The sequence below is a fragment of the Meriones unguiculatus genome, chromosome 3 (genome assembly GCF_030254825.1).
Source record: "Meriones unguiculatus strain TT.TT164.6M chromosome 3, Bangor_MerUng_6.1, whole genome shotgun sequence".
NCBI lineage: Eukaryota > Metazoa > Chordata > Mammalia > Rodentia > Muridae > Meriones > Meriones unguiculatus.
The window spans coordinates 138,214,200-138,235,403 of record NC_083351.1 but is presented as its reverse complement, the minus strand read 5'-3'; the positions used below and the strand labels follow the sequence as shown (position 1 = coordinate 138,235,403).

At 46.9% G+C, this 21,204-nt stretch overlaps 1 protein-coding gene across 7 annotated transcripts in view; it reads right to left on the bottom strand.

Moving 5' to 3' along the window:
- Positions 1 to 2,243: 2,243 nt before the first annotated feature.
- The window catches only part of Arhgap12 (Rho GTPase activating protein 12), a 94,493-nt gene continuing 75,532 nt past the window's right edge, over positions 2,244 to 21,204 (bottom strand). For 4 of the 7 annotated variants that reach the window (XM_060380634.1, XM_060380635.1, XM_060380632.1 and 1 more), the window contains 10 exons: positions 19,652 to 19,733; positions 14,647 to 14,748; positions 13,021 to 13,119; positions 10,632 to 10,734; positions 9,313 to 9,429; positions 7,512 to 7,610; positions 6,020 to 6,097; positions 5,611 to 5,745; positions 5,278 to 5,380; positions 2,244 to 4,502 (listed from right to left, as the gene is read on the bottom strand). In XM_060380634.1, the coding sequence (XP_060236617.1) occupies positions 4,328 to 4,502; positions 5,278 to 5,380; positions 5,611 to 5,745; positions 6,020 to 6,097; positions 7,512 to 7,610; positions 9,313 to 9,429; positions 10,632 to 10,734; positions 13,021 to 13,119; positions 14,647 to 14,748; positions 19,652 to 19,733 (1,093 nt within the window). In that variant the 3' untranslated portion in view covers positions 2,244 to 4,327. Of the gene's footprint in view, positions 4,503 to 5,277; positions 5,381 to 5,610; positions 5,746 to 6,019; positions 6,098 to 7,511; positions 7,611 to 9,312; positions 9,430 to 10,631; positions 10,738 to 13,020; positions 13,120 to 14,646; positions 14,749 to 19,651; positions 19,734 to 21,204 lie in introns of all 7 variants that reach the window. The other 3 variants (XM_021664407.2, XM_021664408.2, XM_021664409.2) reach the window with 1 other exon arrangement.

Below are 21,204 nucleotides of genomic sequence, written 5' to 3'. Positions count from 1 at the left end.
CTCTGATACGCTGCTATTTTGGGTCAGTGGTTAACCGAATCCACAAATCCAGACCCACATCAGGAGAAACAAATGCATGTGAAAGGGGAGAGGCATAAATATAGACAGAGATAGTTTGCTCCTCCCCGAGGCTTCAGGCATCCCCAAGGCGGCCTGCTTGAATGCAGGACAGGTTAACCCGGATTGATCACGTTAAATTAACGGTTAATCATTAACACTGGCTAATGTCACGCTGCTCTGCCCCACAGTGCTGCGAGTGCACAACCTCGTCGCCGGCAAAGCTGTTCCTGGAAGGCCTCGGTGGATGACTCCAGCAAGGCCCTCAGGGCTCCGGGTCTGCGGGAGAGGGGATAGGATAGAAGAGCAGGGTGGAGGTGGAGTGCCGGAGGCAGGGGATGACTTCAAAGCCAGGCTCGGCAGAATGATCCAAGGACTAACTCAGTGACAGCCTCGCCACGCCCCGAGGCGACACAGGCCCACCCTGACCCAGAGGCCATCTGCAGTGACACCCACCGCACAGGGAAAAGCCGGGTGTGTCCCACAGCTCAGGGCGGTGCTCTCGCAGCTAGAGGCCGACACAAAGTGAACTCTGTGATTTCTGTTTGTTTTGTGGGGTTTTTTTGGGTCTTATTGGTTGTTCTGGTTTTCGTTTTGTTCTTTTTTGAGAGAGAATGAACATCAAGTCGGGTAGAACGGTGGGAAGAATCTGAGAGGGTTAAGAAACATGATTGAAATCTACCACACAAAATGTTAATGAACGATTTTGATCAAACAGCCCAGAATTCATGAATAAACTCAATACTTTTTATTGCGGGGAAGGAACCGAAGCTGAGGGGTGCGCTTGCACTTTTGGGCATCCGCAGGCCCCCAGGCTTGTTACAGAGGAAACCCGGGGCTATGAGGCCCGGCCTTTCATCCTTCACTTAGAGACTGGCTTTCCAAGTGCCCGAGCCTCCGGGAGAGGTCGGAGGCCGAGGAGGTGGCATCATCTCCAGTCACGGAGCCTCGACTCCGCCTGGACGGGCCGCTACAGCCTGAGCACCCACGCAGCTCCCCGGGGTGTGGCTCAGGACGGTGGCACAGGCCTGAGCCACGGCAGCCGAGCTCTGGCTCAAACATGCCGGCACACCGGCGGGGGGGGTTGAAGCAGGCTTGGCTAAGTGTGCACTACAGTGGCAATGCCCCATCACCACCGGGTCCTGCAGGAGCTGCATGCGAGTTCTACCAGGGGCTTCTGCTCACGCGGCCCCACGAAAACAAAGGGCTTCCTTCAAGTACAGACTTGCAGAAGGCTCTCGCGTGAGTATGCACTCAGCTGCAGCCACCCTGGGTCTACAGCAGTGCATGGAGGGGACTCACGGCGCGTCTCCTCACCCGCCAGGGCAGAGAGCATCTCACCCGCCATCCTGTGCCTCCCTTTTCCCAACACTCGGCCTGGCTCGGCGTGGCCCGACGTTCCGAGACACTCCAAACACCACTGTCACGAGGCTGCTGGCTTCCTGGACACGCTGAAGTGATTTTCTAGTAGCTGTTCTAGAAAATGTCCGCACAACTGCCGGGACACACACCGAGCAGCAGGCACATTACATGACCCCTGTGGTCACGAGGCCCACCAGACCGGCCTCGGCTGCAGCTTCAGGCGCGGGGTGGACTGCGGAGCTGCAGGCACCCTGTCACGGGCAGCCCTGGAACGTCACTGCAGCAGCGAGGGCGGCTGTGCTCTGCACCCACTCCCTGTGGAATGGACCTAGGAGTTTCTCTCACTAGCTGGAAAAATACTCTCGGCACAAGGACCGAGTAACTTTTTCTGCTGCTACAGACTGACTGTCCGATGCTGCAACTTCCAAAGAGGCAAGTGTGACACTGAGCAGTCATGGGTGTGGCCAGTGGCCACTGTTTCCGGTGAGTGTTAACTTCCACAGGCAACAGCTCTGCACACACATGTGCGTGTGTCTGTATGGCTCTACGCTGTATGCCATGAAGTTTCAAGTCTGGCCGAGTTCATCATCTGCAATATTCACAAAAGGAGAGAAATGGATTCATCTCTACCCAAATCACACCGTCTTTTCAGAGCTATTTCACATTCCTCAGAGCAAAAGAGAAAATGTGACACTGACACAAAATGTAAGTCAGCATTTTTCTAACTAGAATTTTGACAGATTTGAATACATGCTCCCTTTCAATTGTCTCTTTTGTGATGTTTTGAGGAAAGACCATTAATGAATGAAATTCCACTAATAATATTTGTTTCTAACGTTTAATATATTTTCTGCTAAAAAAAACAAGTTGTTAAGACAGGAAAATATCACTGGTTTTGTTATTACAAAAACTGATCATTTTTAATTCACAACGGATGAGAACACAAGACACTGACCTCGTTGTACACACACACACTATTACAATTATTAGTGGTACAGCAATACAACATTGAAGACTTTGCGCACACACGTGTACTGCGAAACAAGAATCACGGGACACTTTTAAACCTTTGACATGTTCATGACCACCGAGAGGAAACACCACAGGCCACGGACTTGAGTCTAATGACTTCCTGGTACACAGTCGAGACACAGGAGCCCTAAAGCACACTGGTTACGAATGGCATCTTAGGTCTACACGTTCTGATTGGGACCGTCTCCCTACCCAAAGATCTGTCGCTGTCAAGCAGCGTAGCCTATTAAGAAGATTACAACAGTACAACAGTATCTTCACCACAAAACCTAGGAGAAAGGTTCTGGACAGATCTCACTCATACATACACATACATACACACACACAAATTGTTCCCCAGGAAGGCAATCTGAAAATTATAAATGCAATCCTAGGAAAAAGAAGAATCATGGTCATAAATCATTTCCTTTCAATGATGAAGTGGTGTGTGGTGTTAAGGAGATGTTGGTACAGAAAGAAGAGAAAACACAGAAAGTGAAAAAGTCAATCTGCCACAGGAAATATGGATTTGGTTGATTTTCTAAAATGAGGTATAAAATTATGCCAGTAAATAAAAACAAAACAAAACAAAACAACAAAATTAAGAACCAAAATGCACATTTCCAATGGGAAAAAAATCTCTAAGCATCTTATAGTTTTCTTTATTAGATTAGACATTTCATATACAGCAGTTAATCTAGAAAAATACATTTAAAAATCTTCAACAGACCATGCCTCCCTGTAACAAAACCTTCCAAACTCTGCTTTATTATACAAATCAATCGTCATTAGTAATGTAAAAAGAAAATACGGGAATTCTGCAGGGTCGTTTTCTAGCCAACACCCTCTAATTTACACAGGTTTCCACAGTGGGGTGAGAATTCTGGAGTGAGTTTCCTACCTGCCTCCTGTAGTGTTGACTGGCTGGCCAGGCTGTTCAGTGTTTCCCAGTACCGTTCTCACTGAAGTGATGGAGTTCAAACTAAAAGTGCACAGTTTAACTTTCCAGTAATGGCCTGTTTCTGGAGGAAGCCTAATGTTCATGGAAACGGCTAACAAGGCCATGGGAAACACGAGGTTAGATGTACTCTGAGCCTATACAGCAGTTATATACAGATACTAATTATATTAACTCCTTACCCCATATTTACATCAGTGTTTCCACAGGGTCATACCAAGAACTCAATATGGCACTAAATAGAATAAGGATCGTCAGCTACGGTTCGGTACAGCCGACAGGTACCACATACCCTGATTTGACTTAGCCTAACCAGAACTCAGTGTCTCACAGTGTTTTAAGTACTGTCAGTTGCTGCCCCAATGAGCAACTACGGTGTCCAGCAAGGGCGCTGTGAGACAGAAAGTCAGACGGCAAACCATCCCCGAGGGACCCTGCCTGGGTGATGAGCTGCAGCACTTCAGGCTGCCCCTCACGGAGAGCCCTCAAGAAAGCAGGGCTCAGGGCTCACCCAAGAGCATTTTAAAATGACTGACAGTGACTACCAGTGTACCACGTGAAGAGCTTACAGGCCATGAGAAGGGTTCCACAGTATCGAGGTTGGGGACAGCAAGGACAATGACACAGGGGGACCCACATAGTGTTCCTTACTGAGTTATCCAGTGTGTCTGACTGGGGGGGATTTTTGAGTTTTGATTTTTATGATACAAATACAAGCATCCAGGATAAAATGAATCCAAAATCACACAGTCACAGCTTGCTGTCTGCTTGAGCAAAGCAGCAGATGAGGGCCAGCTGGCACCTTCACTCTCCTCTTCCCCTCTGACCCTCACAAAGTGCAAAGTCAAAACCACTGCTTGGTCCACAAGGAAACACACCAGGCACAGGACTTGAAGTCTTGGCACCACCGTCCGGTCCACAGGCTGTCTTCCCTGGCCCTCAGCGTCCAAAGACAGTGCTCAGCTCCAGGAGGATCAGCTCCACGATCTGGTTCTGGTACACCGTGTGAACGGCTATGTTACCCGTCTCTCGCTCTGGCTTCAGCAGGGTGGGGCCAAAGACGATGGCTATACTCTGGTAGGTCATTCGGTTCTTCTCTCCATGTTCTATGACCCTGGGGAGAAAGCAGACTTACTGGAAACAGGAAAACTTCGAGCGGCCGGCACCAAGAAGGGCCCTCAGCGTGCGGGGTGATACATCAGGGTTAACCACGGAGACTCCAGGCCAGGGCTGCATGAGGCTGGTCTCTAATTAAGAGCCGCAGGGGCAGCCCTTCGCACGGCGGCCAACCAGGTGACAGTCACCTATCCTCTGCGTGGCGGCTTCAATTAAATGGCATCACACTTGTCTCTGTGGTACTTTAGTTTTTATTTGGTGTGTGTGTGTGTGTGTGTGTGTGTGTGTGCGCGCACATGCCACAGTGCACGTGAGAAGTTGGAGAACAAGCCGGGAGCGCCAGTTATCTCTTATCTCTTTCTACCCTGGGTCCTAGGGACTGAAGGGGGACCTCAGCTTGGCCAGAGCATGCCTGACAGGCCGCTCTACTATCCCGGCACTGTCTGTGTGCCAGGGACAACATCCTTACTGAGCAGCAGTGCAGGAGACATGCGGAGCCACGAGGGTGGCTTCGCCTAGGCCACCCCGTCTTCATGCCGACGAGCTGCGGCCTTGTCTGACAAGCATTACACGAACACTTTACACACAATACACACTTGAACAAAGTCTTCACAGCAGAGCATTCTACTAGAAGAACTCTAACACACACTCTAAGCTGACTTTCTCTTCAGGACTTCCAGAGACAGCAAGCGACGCATTGGGAACAGGATGAGGTCTGTGTGACCCCATTCCTGTGGGTGCTACCCCACACCCCCTATCGTGCAGCTTCTTACCTTCTGAGGTGTCTGAACAGAATCTGCATTGTATCTTGATTTGGCTTTGGCAACTGTCTGATTAGGTCCTTCACAGCAGGGACGCGCTGCCTCGGCTCTTGCTCTAAAACAGAGACCAGCAGACAGTTTGCAGCAGATTCTTACAGAACGAAAGGCAATGACAGTTTGAAAGCCCGCGTTTGGTGACACACAGTGACACCTGGTGGTTGAATTTAAAGTTCTTACACTATATGTTGAAAAACCTGTTTAAAAAAGACTCAACAATGCCATAGCTTAATTTGTAAAGCAATTTTTCAGGATCAAGAAAAAAACTGGGTAGAACAGCATACTTACTAATTGCATTAACAAAATCATTGAAATGATTAAACGTAAAAAGAGGTTCTGGCAATTCTCGAAAAAACATCTTGAGTGCTCCGGTGATGACATGAATGTCTTCCCACTTACTGTCATTCAAGTCCAGTTTCTCATCTGAAAAACACCAGAAACAGACAATTTCAAAAACTGCTTTGAACCAATTCTTAAAGTTATGGGCAATGGGCTGGAGAGGTGGCTCAGAGGTCAAGAACACTGACTGCTCTTCCAGAGGACCTGAGTTCAATTCCCAGCAACCACATGGTGGCTCACACCATTTATAGTGAGATCCAGAGCCCTCTTCTGGAGAGCAGGCACACATGCAGGCATAAACCTTATTTTAAAGGTAGGGTGATGCTTTTGGACGTAAAAGTCGGGAGTGCGTTCTTACCATGATTGACCGCAAACCTCAGCTTCTGGATCACGGCGAGGTTACCGCTCACCCTGTAGATACCATCCACATCTAAGCCTACGAGGAAAGACAGTCAATGTTTGAGATAAACTCATTTGCTGCTTCTAAGATACACAAATGTCTCCATTTGGGGATTTCACCATGTTGCCCAGGCTGGCCTCAAAATCCTGGGCTCAAGCAATCCTTTGCTTCAGCTGCCCGAGCAGAGACAGCACGCAGCTTCAGAACTCATGTTCTTGGCATTAACTGAAAATCACATGCGCAAACATTCTCTTCCTCTAAACGGCCTCTTAGACTCTTGGCGGGGTAATGAGGTAGCAATTACTGTGGATTCTGTTTACCAAGCAGCCATTTATCATGCACACTGTGGCTTAGCTCATGAAAGACAGAATCATGAAACTCAGAATCCCAACAACTGAGAGAAAGCTGGTGACGCCTGGGCAGTTTAAAAAGTGAAGCTTCGGTCAGCCCAGCCATCTTTTGCACAGGGTCTTACAATGTGAATGCAACACGAAAGAAGCTGGCTCTCCCTGAACACTCCTGTCACACCAATGCTTCTGGGAGACGCCAGGACCTAGTGATTCTGTAGAGAATGCATCACAGGATACACTTTTATCCTTTCAGGTAGGGGCCAGCATCATTTGAAATTCACATAATTAAACCTAAACAATAGTCATTAAATACTAAAGCTGCACATACTGAACAAAGCACATTTCTGGTGTGCTACTGATCATTTGCCAGAGCCTTGACTGGCACTGCTGACAATGAGCAAAACAGCTGAAATTGTCAGAAGTTACACACGGACACAAGTGCTAAGCGTGCCGAGTGCCCCTGACACACGGATACTTGCACGCTGCGCTGTATTCAGTGCACCATCAGTCACGAGAAGCTAGTAGAACTATGCATGGAAATTAAACAGAAATTCCACCAGTTGGCTCACTCCGGGAAATGACCTACAGGACCTATCCAGCTACGTTACAGCTGAGCTCCCTTCCTATCACAACACAGGGTTCTCTTGCTGAGGGAACGCCAGCCCTGAGCTGGGCTTCACCCTCAGCGCAGTTCACACTGAAGCCCTGGCTACTCCAAACACTTGGGCGGAGAGCAGTGACACAGCAAGCACCGACTGCCGCCTGAAGGCCTTAGTTTGAAACGGGTGAAAGTATACAGCATTTCTGCAAACAGAATGCTTCACCTCTTTTTACACATTTCGGGGCCACAGCAGCTTCTGGTTGCCTCACTCAAACTCACAAAGCCCCATAGGGCTTCTACTCCACTTGTTTACTGTGTGTGTGCGAAGGTGCTGCTTGCTCGTGTGGGAGTCAGAGGACTCCTTGTAGAGTCCTTGCTCAGGTCCTCAGGCCTCATAGCCAGAGCTGAGCCATTTTGCTGGCCCAGACCTAAGAATTCTATGCTGAAACAATGCGCTGTTTCCACTAATGTGAAAACACAACTGGGAACATTTTCTTACCGTATTCTTCAACGTGCTCAATGCATAATTTCACAAATTTTGGCACTGTCCCATTCTCTCTTTGACACAGATTAGCAAGATTGCATCCAAATACCTGATCTGAAAAAGATGTATGTTTTAAAATGAATCACAGTTCGGGAAGGGACAAAGTCCTTCAGAGAACAACAGGGATGGCAACACCATTCCCCAGTGTGCCCCCTTCAGCCTCAGTCTTCCTGAAGGGACTCCAGGCACAATTTCCTCTCGCAGGAAAGCACTGTACTTTTTATTCCTCCTGCAGAGCGACCCTCCCTGAACATGGTTCTCTTTCTTCGTTCTGATCTCAAGCAAAATCACTTCAGAAAAGCCTGACCACCACGACTAAGCTAATAGATCTCAGTCACGTTCTACTGAGTGCTGTGGAGGGCTCTGCACACATATCATCTTCACACGAGCCGTGTGCCTCAGTGCAGCGCATCCCGAGGACCAGAGCCTTGTGGTTCTCCCATCAGCCACTGCTCCCGGCTCCCACGCTCACGGGCAGCACTTAGAAACACCCCAGTAACTTCAAAACCATCAGAACAGCCACGTATCCTTCCCGTGCACACACCCAATTCCACAAAATATGCTCAAAGCGTCCATCAACCTGCTAAGCTAGACAGTCTGTAGGTGCTAAGTACTCAGGACAAGGAGATGTCTGAAGCTACGAACAAGTCCACAAGCAACAGCTCGGGATTTCTCAGTGGAAAGGCCTGATGAACAAATTAACAGTTGTTTCTATGACCTCCTGTTGCTGCTTTGAAGGCCCTAAACAGCAAACCTACCATAACCCCTAGGATTGCTACCTTGTTTTGCTGGGGCTTTGGTTATTTTTATGTCTCCAGAGTCACAGGAGGTTGTAAGCTGCTTGGCATGGCTGCTGCAGGGGCAGGACATTATCAACCACTGACTCAGCCTCATCCTTCAGTTTTTGTTTCCTTGTTTGTTTTTGAGACAGAGTTTCAATTAACCCACGCTGGGTTCCACAGCCAAGGGTAACCATGAACTTCTGGTCTTTCCGCCTTCGCCTCCCAAGCACGGAGATACAGGATGTGCACCTGCGTACAGCTGCTAACGTGAACCAGCCAATCTTTCCATGGTCCAGAAGGCTTATATACGTCCTTCACAGGATCCATCTTTCTTTTTCAACTGAGAAGATGGTTTGCAAGTATGTCTAGTGATGATCTGCTACAAATCTCATTCTCATACGCACATTATGTATACCCCTCACCGTTAGTTCTGAATAAATCCCGCTGGCTTGGGTCGCATATTAAAAATTTTAACCTTCAGAATCAAACACAAGTATAAGCAGGTATAGGTATACGAAGACACGTGCTTTTACGGAGCACTTTTCCATCTGTTGGTGCAGGATGGTGATCATAAATGAATTAAGACACATTTTTTTACTAATTGTAAAATTACCCTGAAGTGGCGTAAAGGCAAACAAGCAGGGACAGAGCTGTCTGTCTGTCCTCGCTTTCTCTCATGCTCTTAGTGGTTGTCTGTCACGACCTTGTGATGCAGAACCGAGCCTCACTGCCCTGACCCGGCACCTCATCTGTCCTGTGACACAGACTTCAGATTTCTCGGGATTTATGCCGGGCTCTGGGTGTCAGCTACCCTTTATATGTGCACTGTTCACACGCGCTAATGCTTTTCATCTCATAGCTAAACTTAACTGAATAAAAAAAATGGAAATGTTGAAATGTTCAGTTTTAATTTCAAACACCTTTTTTTTCTGATTCGGCAGACGCTCATTATCGTCGAGGCCACTTCTACGTACCTTTGATATAACCTTTCTCACGAACAGCTTGCAAAGTGGGGCGTCGGGTAAGAAACTTCTTTAAGTTTTTCTTAGTTTTCTTCTGCTCCGAAGAATCCATGCTGGATCCTTTCATTGCTTAATACAAACAGATATTAGGTATTTCAGGAAACTTTTCTAATAAAGGTTTTTCCATAGATGACTCAAAACATCAACCCTATGCTCAAAAAAAAAAAAAAAAAAAAAAAAAAAAAACAGACAGCAAAAATGGTTACTCTAAATTTAAGCAAAATTTTCATTCCTGTAACTAAAAGTGTAGTGTGCCTGCACTTCTCCTGGAACAAGTCAAGATCTCAACAAGCGATTTTACTTTCCATCAGAGTCGGGAGGTGAAATGACCACAGAGCGGCAGAGGGGTCTGAGAGTCTGCGTCTGACGCTGTCGCGATTCTGTGCACTGCCATCAACACGGAGCATGCAGGAGCTGTTCATGTTCCCTTCCATCCTGACTTATGAGCTACCGTAACAGGGAACTCTCAACTACATTTGTTAGAAATAACTGTGTTTGGGAGCATTACGAGCACAGGATACAGCAGTCAAGAACTGAGAGTTCCGGCCAGCCTTGGTGGCGTGCGTCTGTAAGCCCACCACGTGATAACCAGAGGCAGGACGATCAAGAGCACAAAGCCCGGGCTTCACGGGGAGCTTGAAGACAGCCTGTATCACGCAGAACCCCACCTCAAGTCACAACACTCTGTGGCAACAATTGGTGGTGGTGGTGGTGGTGGCCGTGGTGGTGTGTGTGTGTAAGATCGTCATTATACTGTTGGGAAAAAAAGTTGACTCTAGCACTCAACTAGCTAAGCACGTGGCTTGGTTAAGGGGAAAGGTGTGGAGTCACAGCTAATGGCCAGCACCAACGATGTCCTTCCCCAGGGCCAGCTCTCCGGCTGTGTGCTGGGGAGGTACCCACACAGGGCTGTGCATGAGAATGTGACGGTGAGCCACCTGGCGCCTGGGCAGCGGTGGGGCTGAGGGATAATGATCCCTGCACTCTGGACTTCCAAAAGTCTAGGATTCTATACAAAACTATACTTTAACTCAGTAGAGTTCTGCTTCCCAGAGGCCTCAGAGAAGCACACCGTACTTTCTCCTGGAGTGTCGCACCTTGCTATTACATCATAAGGGTGCATGCAGTGGTTAAAGAGGGCAGTGAGCTGACAAGACAGTACTTGATTGGCCCTGTCCATTTTCTAATTCTGGAGAGTGCTCTTTCACACAGGCATTTTAAGCCCAGGAGACGCTGAGAGTTCTCAGAGTCAGCAATGAGGAGAGACTCACAGCGTAGCTTCTTAAGCTCCTTCTGGTCCTTCTCTTTGTCCTGCTTCTCCAGGCCGGTGAACTCGGGCGCGTCCTCTTCAGCTGCTTCGTCGGCCTCTGTGGCCTGCTGGTGAGGTTCGCAAACACGTTACTAGCTGCAGCTAGGGGAGCCGCAGCTGCCCAGCAGCACTCGCACAATGAACGCCCTCAGGACGACTCGCACGGGGATTTTGGGGAACAGTGTATACAGTAGTGTGTTCTAGGAATTTGGCACTCTTTAAAGTATGTTTCCACCTTTAACGACACAAGCCTTCAGGGCTTAAAGAGAAATCTAGGCGCTAGCTCACGGGGTTAGGGATCACTGCCTCATCTGACAGTGCGTGTGCGTGACAGGAAGTCGGGAGGTAAGGATAGAGCGGCAGAGGGTCAGACCTCTCCTGGACATGAAGCCATGTTAGCTGTGACACAGTGTAAGAGCACACTGTCACACTGTCGCACTGCAAAAGCACCAGGGTGACACCGTGTCAGGTGCTGCAAAGCCCACAAGTCCACCGCCTCGCCCAGGCACCTTGCACAGGACGAAAGGTGGACTGAGTTGACTCCCAACGCTCAGGACCGTGGCCCTTCTCCCTGAGGTCTGCGCCACCGAAATGACCCTGTCTCTGGTCTAAGGAAGGCCGTTTCCTCTTGGACACCCAGCACCGTTCACTGGAAAGTGCTTTCTTCCAGCTCTGCCCCCAGCGTCAAGTGTGCACAGACCTGTGTGTGCGCCCTCAGATATGAAGTGTCCTGCGTCACACAGGTTCATAAAGTCCTAGCGTGTGACACAGTCGGTGAAGAAAGTCTTGGGTGTTTTTAGCTCCTGTTATCTATAAACGAATTTTAGAATAAGGTTCTCAAATTGAAGCTACTTGGAATCTTAGTGAGACTTCAGACTCAGTCTCTCAGAAACATCTGTGGTTGTTTAAGTCAGCTCTCTCCACGGCGGGTGCGCACTTGCTGCAGTCCCCTGCCTTACTCCGGGTGCTGGGCTGTCAGGAAGAGGCTGCCTCGGCTCTTCCTTGTTTGACACTATGGAAACAGCAGGTGCCGTCACATCTCACGGAAAACAACATGCTCCTCTTTCTTCACTTGCCTCAATCCCTGCTTCTGGAGACCTCAACTACAGAACACGCACATGCAGCACGCCTTCCCCAGGCTAGCCCGTCTTCACGCTCTACAGGTTACCCTTCCTGCACAGCACTCCCTCCCGCCCTACTGCGCGTGCAGACTCCCAGGGCTGGCTACTCTGCCTCTGACCATGACCTGCAAGAAGCTCTGCCCAGTGCACACGCACTCACGGACTCGGAAAATGCACGCTGCTCAGACTGTGACTAGTGACGAAGCCTGTACGGCCAGGGAACAGCCTGAACAGACGCTGACAGGCCCAAGTTGCTGGACTTGAATGAAGGTCACAGGCAGCTCTAAGAATGAACTACCGGCTACCAAAACCAATCACATCTTAGCGACGAGCTCAGCAAAGAGTGCTCCCCCGGCAAGCGCAAGGCCAAGGCTGACCCACACACCCAGAGAAGCAAACAAACCCACAGATGGACAGACAGATCACGACGTTACATTAGGAAACCAGTTTAGAAGATTACTCTCATTTCCGAATGAAAATAAAATTGATCATGGTTTCAGAGACAGAGGGAGAAAAGTAAAACTATTATACAATATTATACTATAAAAGGTTTCCTGATTTGTTTGCTAGAACAAGTGTTAGCTTTCCTTTTTCTCAGCCAGAAGGCTCCCGCTGTGAGTAAGAGGTTAAGGATGCAGAGAACACACAGCTCTCGGTGGCCACTAAGGCAACAATGAACACCTTCAGCAGAGAAGAGGCAGAAAAGCACACACTGATGGGGCTGCAGCTGCGTACATCAAAGCCTGACCTCTGGTCCCTTCCCATCAGACAGCACTCCTCCCGCCACATCCAGGCACCCACTGTGTAGTACCATGCACTAAGCACTGTTTGTTCCTTCTGCGTGAACCAATGTGCAATGTAAACACTGCGGCAAAGTCATTGACACAAACGCTTCGTGAGGACGTTTAGTCACTAGACACAGATTGCTAACATGATCTTTCCCTGTCTACCTTGGTTAGCACACGCATGCACGAATTCAGTCTTACATCTATAATCTGAAATCTGCAGATAACAATTAGAAAACCAGAAAAACAGCTCTCCAATTAAAAAAGAAATAAGACAGGCTCTCACAACGTAGCTCTGGCTGTCTTGGAACTCACTTTGTAGACCAGGCTAGCCTCAAATGCACAGAGATCCGCCTGCCTCCACCCCCGAAGTGTTAGAATCAAAAGTGTGTGTGCCACCACACCTGGTTATGCAATAAAAATTTTACTCAAGTCGAATACATACCTGGTTATCGATAGTATTACTGAGAACTTTAAACCAATCATTAATAACAGCATCATTATCAGACTGAATTAGCAGTTCTGTGCCCTGGCGAGTTCTCAACTGTAGAGAAAAGAAGGAACAAACAGTCAGTGCTTTTTCCACAGTGCATGAAAACGTGCGTCCCAGCCTGCAGTCTGCACCGCCCCAGGTCTCACACTGAGAGCAGCAGAGGTGCTAGGGCACCAGGGAATGCCTGACACCAGTGCCAGTACCAGGCCAGTGATTGTACACAACATAAAGTTGGGTATTTTAGTAAATTCTCAATAAAAATCTAGTAACTCAGGACTCCAAAGTAGTATAGTTTATAATTTAAAAATAAACTCGTCTAAAAGCAATGCAGTTACAACTAAAACTGAAAGATTTGTAAAGAAAGAGCAGTCTGCAGTATTGCACACGGCTTAGGAACTTTTTCACAGCCTGAGAATTTCCTTGATCTTGTTATGAATACAAATATAGAAAAAGGGCTATGTAAGTTAGGTCTTCAGCATTTCCAACTTAACAGACAGTGATACTAAGTATGAAGACAAGGCACAAATGACAATAATGTCACGTTCCTTTAAAATGTTTATATATGTACCTAAAATTTAGTTCACCTATTTATTGTGTATGTGTATAGCTAACTGTTCAATCATGAACTGAAATAAGAATATCCAGTATTTTCCATGAGATCCAAAAACAACTTAATCTCTTTGGCCTAAGTTTTTCACACTTTAATGTAAACTGTGAAAATATCCCTCACATTCGCTGGCTGATAACTCAGTTTGTTTTTCCAGAGGAACATTTGGTAGTTTTCTCCCAAACAATGCTCTGAGAATCACTTCATCCACAATTCACAAGTATTACTTAGTAAAGCTATTTCTTAAAAAAAAAAAATAAACTTAAGATACTATGACATTTTAATCTGAATAACACCGGGCCAAAGTCTAACATGATGCTCTCCTTTGAGATTTCTCAGGAGTTTGACCATCTAGAAAACATTAAAATTGTCTAAAATAGGGATCAAATACATACTATCCCCAAAATGTATTTGACCATGGCTCCTTTCCTCACCCAGGAACCAGCTACTGAACTGCAAAGCTGACTCAGGAACTAATGGCATCCTTTCCTGCATCCTTGTAGACAGTGGTCAAGCCACCCCCAGCACTGAGCACACACAGTTATAGACAGGGAGAGGGTCCCGATCAAAGTCAGAGCAGTTTCTTAAAAGCAAAACAAATCGGAGCCCTGAAATAATCTACAAATCCATCTAATTTACAATAGTGTACATGTGATGTTAAAGCAAAGTACAGTAAAGTACATATTTTAAAGGCTTTTTTTTTTTTAATAGCATGACTGTTGTGGCATTGAGATCGGGGTGGGTTGGTACACAAGGCATGACAATAAAGAGTAAGGTCACACAGGCCCTGCTTAAAGACATCCCAGAACTTCCTCCAGCTTGCTGCAGTGGGCCTCACGCACGCCTGCACACACACACACACCGTCCTTACAACATTATGGCACAAATGACTTAGTCACAAACTTTGCCTGTATGTGTCACAACAAAAGACTAAACACGTACATGCTAAAGGAAGCATGTAGGCTGTTTACCTCAAACACGTTCTTCTTGCTGGATTTGTCCTTCGACGCCATCTCAATCGATGCCCCCTTCAGGTCCACTGTGAATTCTGGTTTGGATTGATTACTTCCAAACTTCATTTTAGGAAAAAGAGAGAAGGCTTTGAGCGATACACATGCATAGCTACGTGTGTTCAAAATGAAGACCAACCACATTTACTGAACAGATAATTTTAAATCCTTCTATTTTCAGATTTAAAAATGGCTAAGTATACTTAAATCCGATCTCAGCTCCAATGGCTCCGAACATGGTAACTCCCACAGAAGGAAACCAGGTAATGCTATTATCTGCAAACAGGTGGACATAGTCTGCAGCCTCACGGTTCTATTTCTTAGAACTCATGCCACACTGTACGTGACCATACAGAAGATTATGTGGTAAAGGCAATGCCTGACCACCATATGTGTGTAAATCACAAGCAGATGCCATGTGCATTTTCTAACATCCTTTCAAGACTATTTATATTGCCCATAACTACAGACTTACAGAAACAGAAACCCTAAGCCCGATCATTTAACTCAGAGTTTGCTAGAAATTGTAAGTCAGGTGCTATAACGCCTTTAGCAACATAACAAGAGCATGAAGAGAGCAGGAAAATAGATGGCATGGGTGGTTAAGAAAAAACACTTAGCTACTTATTATGTTTTGTTAACTACACAAGAAAGAAAATGTGCATTAAATATTTACTTATTCTGTTGGTATGCCACTAATAACTTGAAATTTCTACTCTGCTGTGTACGAATAGAGAAAGTATCCCTATGGGACTGCAATGGTTTAGTACTTTACAACGTCTAAGAACTGTGATCTACAGGTAATAACGATCACAAACATCTCCGGGGTTGATGTAAGCAGTTTCATTTGGTAAAACGTTGTGTCAGTTTGCACTCGCCTTTGGCATCAAAGCCAACACTGTAGGACAACTTTCCACTGCTGTGACAGCAGTGATCCACTTAGCAGCTTCGCCCTGAAGGAAGGACTAGACTTCAGCTACTGCATTTTTCAGTGACTGGTACAGACTTACATAATGTTCTTGTACCAAAACAAGAAACAGGGGCCAAGTGGAATTACTGCTGAAACCACTACAACCACTACAACAAAAATAAGGCTAACTTTCACTTTTAACCTTTCTACCACTGTAACTCAAGCAATCAACTATAAACCTACACAGAAACAGTAACATTCTGAGCAGAACTGAGACACCCCAAATCTCTTAGGGCATGAATATACACTTAGTAAAACAGAGTCAGTCATTTACTCTGTGGCCAGCATGTTCCGTAGATGGTCAGAAGGAGCTAAGATCACATGTAACCAACCTGTTAGGCTAAACAGTGGTGTGAAAAGTGAGAGGAAAATGGAACTGATATGTTTGGAACATTTTTTTCTCATTCTTTTTCAAAACATAGTACCACTTTACGGAAACCCCTACCTGTCAATGTAGTCATGGCATCAAAAATCGACAACGAAAATCCTAACCAGGAGTAAGGGGACACAACTAGACACAGTGACAGGTGAGACAAGGTCAGACTTTACATCTGATGATGGACAGGCTTTTCTCTAAGAAGAAAGCGCAATAAGCAAGAACTCATAGATTAAGCCCTGTTGACAAAAGGACTTGATGGGCTGAGGAAAGAAATGATTTCATAACAACACACAACAGTGTGATGGCACACATAAGAAAGAGCACAGTGGAACCAGGTAGCAGAAGACCACAATTCCACAAGCAAACACCACACTATTATAGCTGAACTCTGTTTGGCATAGAGTACTGTGTCATCACAAAAGTCCATGTCTATGTTTAAGATGAATGGTTTACAAAGTCTGTCATGAATAAGCGCATCCTAGCTGTACACAACAGAGCACTTGGGGGCTCACAGGAGGACCCCGCTGCCTTGACCAGCCTCTGAGGACGACCACACAATGCCACGTCAGCTCCTGGGTGTGTCTATGTCGCCTCTCTTCTCCTTCCCTAGCGCACTAGGGCAGCAGGGAGCTTGTCCTCTGAGGGACAACTGACAGTGTCTGGTTCTAGGGAGGTGAGTGGGGTGCCGGCCACCTGTAAAGCCTCAGTTCACAGAGCAGGCACTCGCAACACAGAAAACGGTCCTGAAGATAACTCCATCTGGGGGAATTTAACAGTAGAAAAGGGTGCTTCAAGGGCTAGTGAAGTGCCTCGGTGAACACAGGTGCTTGCTGAGCAGGCCTGCGACCAGAGCTCCGTGCCCTGAGCTGACCCGGAGGGGCAAGCTCTGCCAGCTGTCCTTTGCCCTCCATGCACGCCTGCGCTCGCTCACAGTCAGTCCCCCCGCCCCACCTCGCTACTCCCCCTACACAGAAATCAACAATAAGTTTGCAAGAATGTCTCAGTAACTACTGATGTCTGAGCGCTGTTATCTGCGTGTGTGCGTGCAGCTTCTGGATTGCAGGTGGAATGTATGTATTTTGTGTATGTATCTGCTCTTAGGGAAAAAAGTAATAAGGAACATGATGGTTTAGAAAGAAGAAGTGTGAAGGCTGTTACCTCTTCCACTGATCGCTGGGGATTTTAGTGTGGACACAACTTCTAAAGAACGACACTTCTCTTCAACTGTGACCAGCGCTCAACAGCAAGGTGGCACAGGTGGCTGGGAGGCACAGCCTCAGCACAGCGCCTGCTGCGGGCAGAGAAGCTCCTTACCGAGGCAGGGGCTCCCCACGGCACGAGGGGACACATTTTACACGCTCACTCCGGTGCCGACTGAGCAGAATTCTTTCAAATCGTGCACAGCGATCCTAAGAGCGGTCTTACACATCCTGCCAATCCTTGGTATTTATGATGTACTGACAAAATATTTCATACCCACTCCTATACTCCTTATTTAAACGCAATTGTTTGTATTGAACCATTTAACCCATTTTTATTCTCTTAATATGTGAACTGGACCATAACAATAATAAAGCTTCATTTAAGATGAAAGTTCAAACAATAAATCTCCCAAATGAAAATTTTAATGATCCTACAACTTCCAAATTGGCTAGCTAGTGAATTCTGAGCACTGTTTCTCCACTACAGCATAGTAGCCAGAGGAATAAAAAGGCTGCCCACGTGTCTGCACTTGTCAGTATTAACAGATATTAACAATGGGTTCTGAATTGTGTAAAGTGCTCAACAGCAAAACTTTAAACGAATACAAGTATCCTATTAATGACTGTAGGCTGGTGTGTCTACCTGATACCTGTAACTTCCAAAGTTGTTCATATTTTTTAAAAGTCACACACAAGGCTGCTCAGTGGATTGTGGTGTGAGCTGGTAACGTGAATCTAATTTCCACAAAGTTGTCCTCTGTTAGCACGTTCAAGCATGGCACCCACGCGCTTGCACACGCACACACGTCTCAGTGAGCTCCCTCAGCACAGCGGCCGGCTACTTTCTCAGGCGCGTCCACTGCAGCCGTCAGTGGCCAGGCCTCACTAGTTAAGCAACGGGCACTCGGCAGCTGTCTGGCACTGGCTCACTGCTTATCTTAACTGCCTGTCCGTTTTTCTTCCATGCACTCATCTTCTACAGTCAGTTCCTAACAAACGCTGAGCCACAAGTATGAAGAAAACACACACAATTCTTCAGAAATGCGTTCACACAAAGAGCCCCACACACTCCATGGCAGCAGGAAAAGGAGGGAAGCACAATTATCAGTCTACTTCAGGAAGACGGGTCAAGCCAGCACTTCCACCTTCGACATGAATGTGCATCTGCGTCATTTCCTAGTCACTTCCACTACACCGCTGGACAGAGCGCGAACTCCACGGTTAGGGAGCCAAAACCAGAAACGCTGCAGAGCGCTCACAATCACGCGAGGCTGATCTGGATTTTGAGAGCCGTTCTCAGATTGGCCAAGAACTGGGCCCTCGGGCACGCGCAGCACCGCTCGGCACGGTCTCAAATGCAGAGACAAAAATTGGCTGCAGAGAGAAGCTGGGATTCTCTCTTCAAACAGAAGATACAGGTCCTAGGCCAATTTGAAAAAAATCAGTATTTGTAAGAAAATTCTGGTTATGGCAGGATAAAAGACATTTATAATAATGTCACTTCCAATTTTATTTGAATACTGACACTTGAATTATAGTTACCGAAAGTTCCAGAAATACCAGAAGTATGCACCCTGCAAATCTTAGTTCCTTGAATGTCTGATACTGTCATGTCCTATCTATGACAGGAAGGACGGACAAGAGAAACAACTGTCTTGGAGCAGAGGGCTAAGGTGCACATCATCCTTTGCACTTAGAACATGCCAGCATTCAAAATGTTAGCAACTGGAAGTCACAACCCGGCAACATTGTAGCAACTGTAACCATAACTGTAATAACTGAGCAACAACAGAAAACACCACAATAAATAGTGTCAGCAGCCCACAAAAAGCCCCATCTGTGTTCCTCCTAAACGCTGCCTGATGTCACAGTGCAGCCACACCTGAGTCAGCTCCAGGTGCCAAAGGGTCCAACAGGCAAAGGCCAGCGGAGGCACATGACTGCCTATTTGCTAACTATCTGAAATGATCATTAAAAACAGGGAAGTTTTCACATCCTGGGAAGGAGCCAACATCCCACAGTGCTGAGGCCGCTAGCTGCTGGTCACAGGATAATGCCAGCTGCTGGTTTAATGCAGCCAGCCAGACCTTTCCAACAGCAAGTCCAAGCACGTCTTCAGGAAAAGGCCTTTTCTAATACAGACACACAGTGCTTGATGTCAAGAACTCCGGAGATTCAGACCCCTGACATTCAGAAATTACAGCACTCACAGGATTTTTAAATTTTATTCTATGTGCATTAGTGAGAGGTGTCAGATCCCTTGGAATCGGCATTACAGACAGTTGTGAGCTGCCTTGTGGGTGCTGGGAATTAAACCCCAGTCCTTTGAAAGAGCAGATGGTGCTCTTAACCCCTGAGCCATCTCCCCAGCCCCCACAATTTAACTGTATAACACCTCCACAGAGAGATACTTACCCAGCTTGTGCTACTTCCTTGAGTTTTCGTAAAAAGTAAAGATGGACCCTGCAACACTGCCCAAGAAGACAACCAGTTCTTCCTGAAATTACACAGATGGAAATAACACTGATCAAACCCCGGAAGCCAGCAGCTACTTAGTGCTCATCACTGCTAGCCACAATTTAACTATTTATACTAGACATAGGGTTCTAAGGGCATCCATAGTCATGTTAGTGCTCAAAGTGACAGCATCAGACAAAACAAATGAGGTTGGTCAGAAAGGTAAACAAGTAAAATAACGGTGACCTAAGCACCCGAGTGTTTTCACTAGTACACTGTGATTAAGAACATTCATTTATTTTAGTCCTACGAAGGAACATATTGAAGAAGCAGGCAGTACGTACTAGATACTGTTAAGAGGATATATTAAATTACAGACTGCTCACTAAGATGAGATTTTAAAGATTACTAAGTTACAAAGGCAGCACATACATGTTCAGACTCTAAGAATGTGTAAAAGATGGGTTGGGAGGTAGCTCATCAGGTGAAGGCACCTGTTGCGAAGCTCAGTGACCTGGGTTCAATCTCCTGGACCCACGTACTGTAAAGACAAAACTCCCACATTCTCCAGCTGCCATGTGCGCACTGTCAAAACACTCCCACTTCTCTCCCAGTTCATGTTCCAGAGACAAGCAAAAGTGGGTGTTCCGTCATGTGGGTCTTCTTCGAACACTGTTTTGAGTCACTCATGCTTGTGCATGTCTGGTCAGAGGACGGCTCTAAAGTCACCTCTCTACTCCCCCCTTTATGCGGGGGCTGGGGTCCAACTGGAGTTTGCAGGCTTGGGCAGCAAGGATTTTTTCCTGCTGAGCCATCTCCCTAGCCCTCCATGTGGGTCTTTCAAACACTATCCACTGGAAGCTGGCGGTGGTCTGAGGCTAAAAGCGTGTTTTACTCTTGCAGAGGCCTAGGTTCAGTTCCTAGCAGCCCCTGGCCACAAGCCCAGTTCCAGAGAACCCAGAGTCCTCTTCCAACACCCTTGGACACAGCCCACACACAGTGCACATACACACATGCAGACTAAACGCTCATACACATAAAATACTGCCCACGGACTGACTGCCCTGTCTCCAGACACACAGGCAAGGTCCGCAGTAGCGTGAAACACTCCTGGTGGCCCTAACAGCTTTAACGGGGCCTGCCAGCAGAGTCCGGCAGGGTCAGCCCAACTTCCCTGCTTCTTACGGTTTCCACGGAGGATTTTAATTTTCTCAAATGTTTCTCCCATTGGAGTGAGCTTTACATTATTTGAAAATTTATTTTTGTATCTACTTCAGGCCTAGAAATTTCTTTTCAAGTAGCAAACACAAATTAATATTTGCTAATAAAAAAAACAGCATTATCTCATAAGGAGTTCAGTTGGTGGGAGGGTGAAAAGAACGTTAACTCCACGTGCTCCACAGCTTTGCCTGGCTCCCGTCCAGCCACAGCCAGTTGTGGGAGCCCTGCGAGCACTGAGCTCCGCTGCCTTGTTCACAATGTAGAATCCGGTACCTGTCCATGAGGCCACC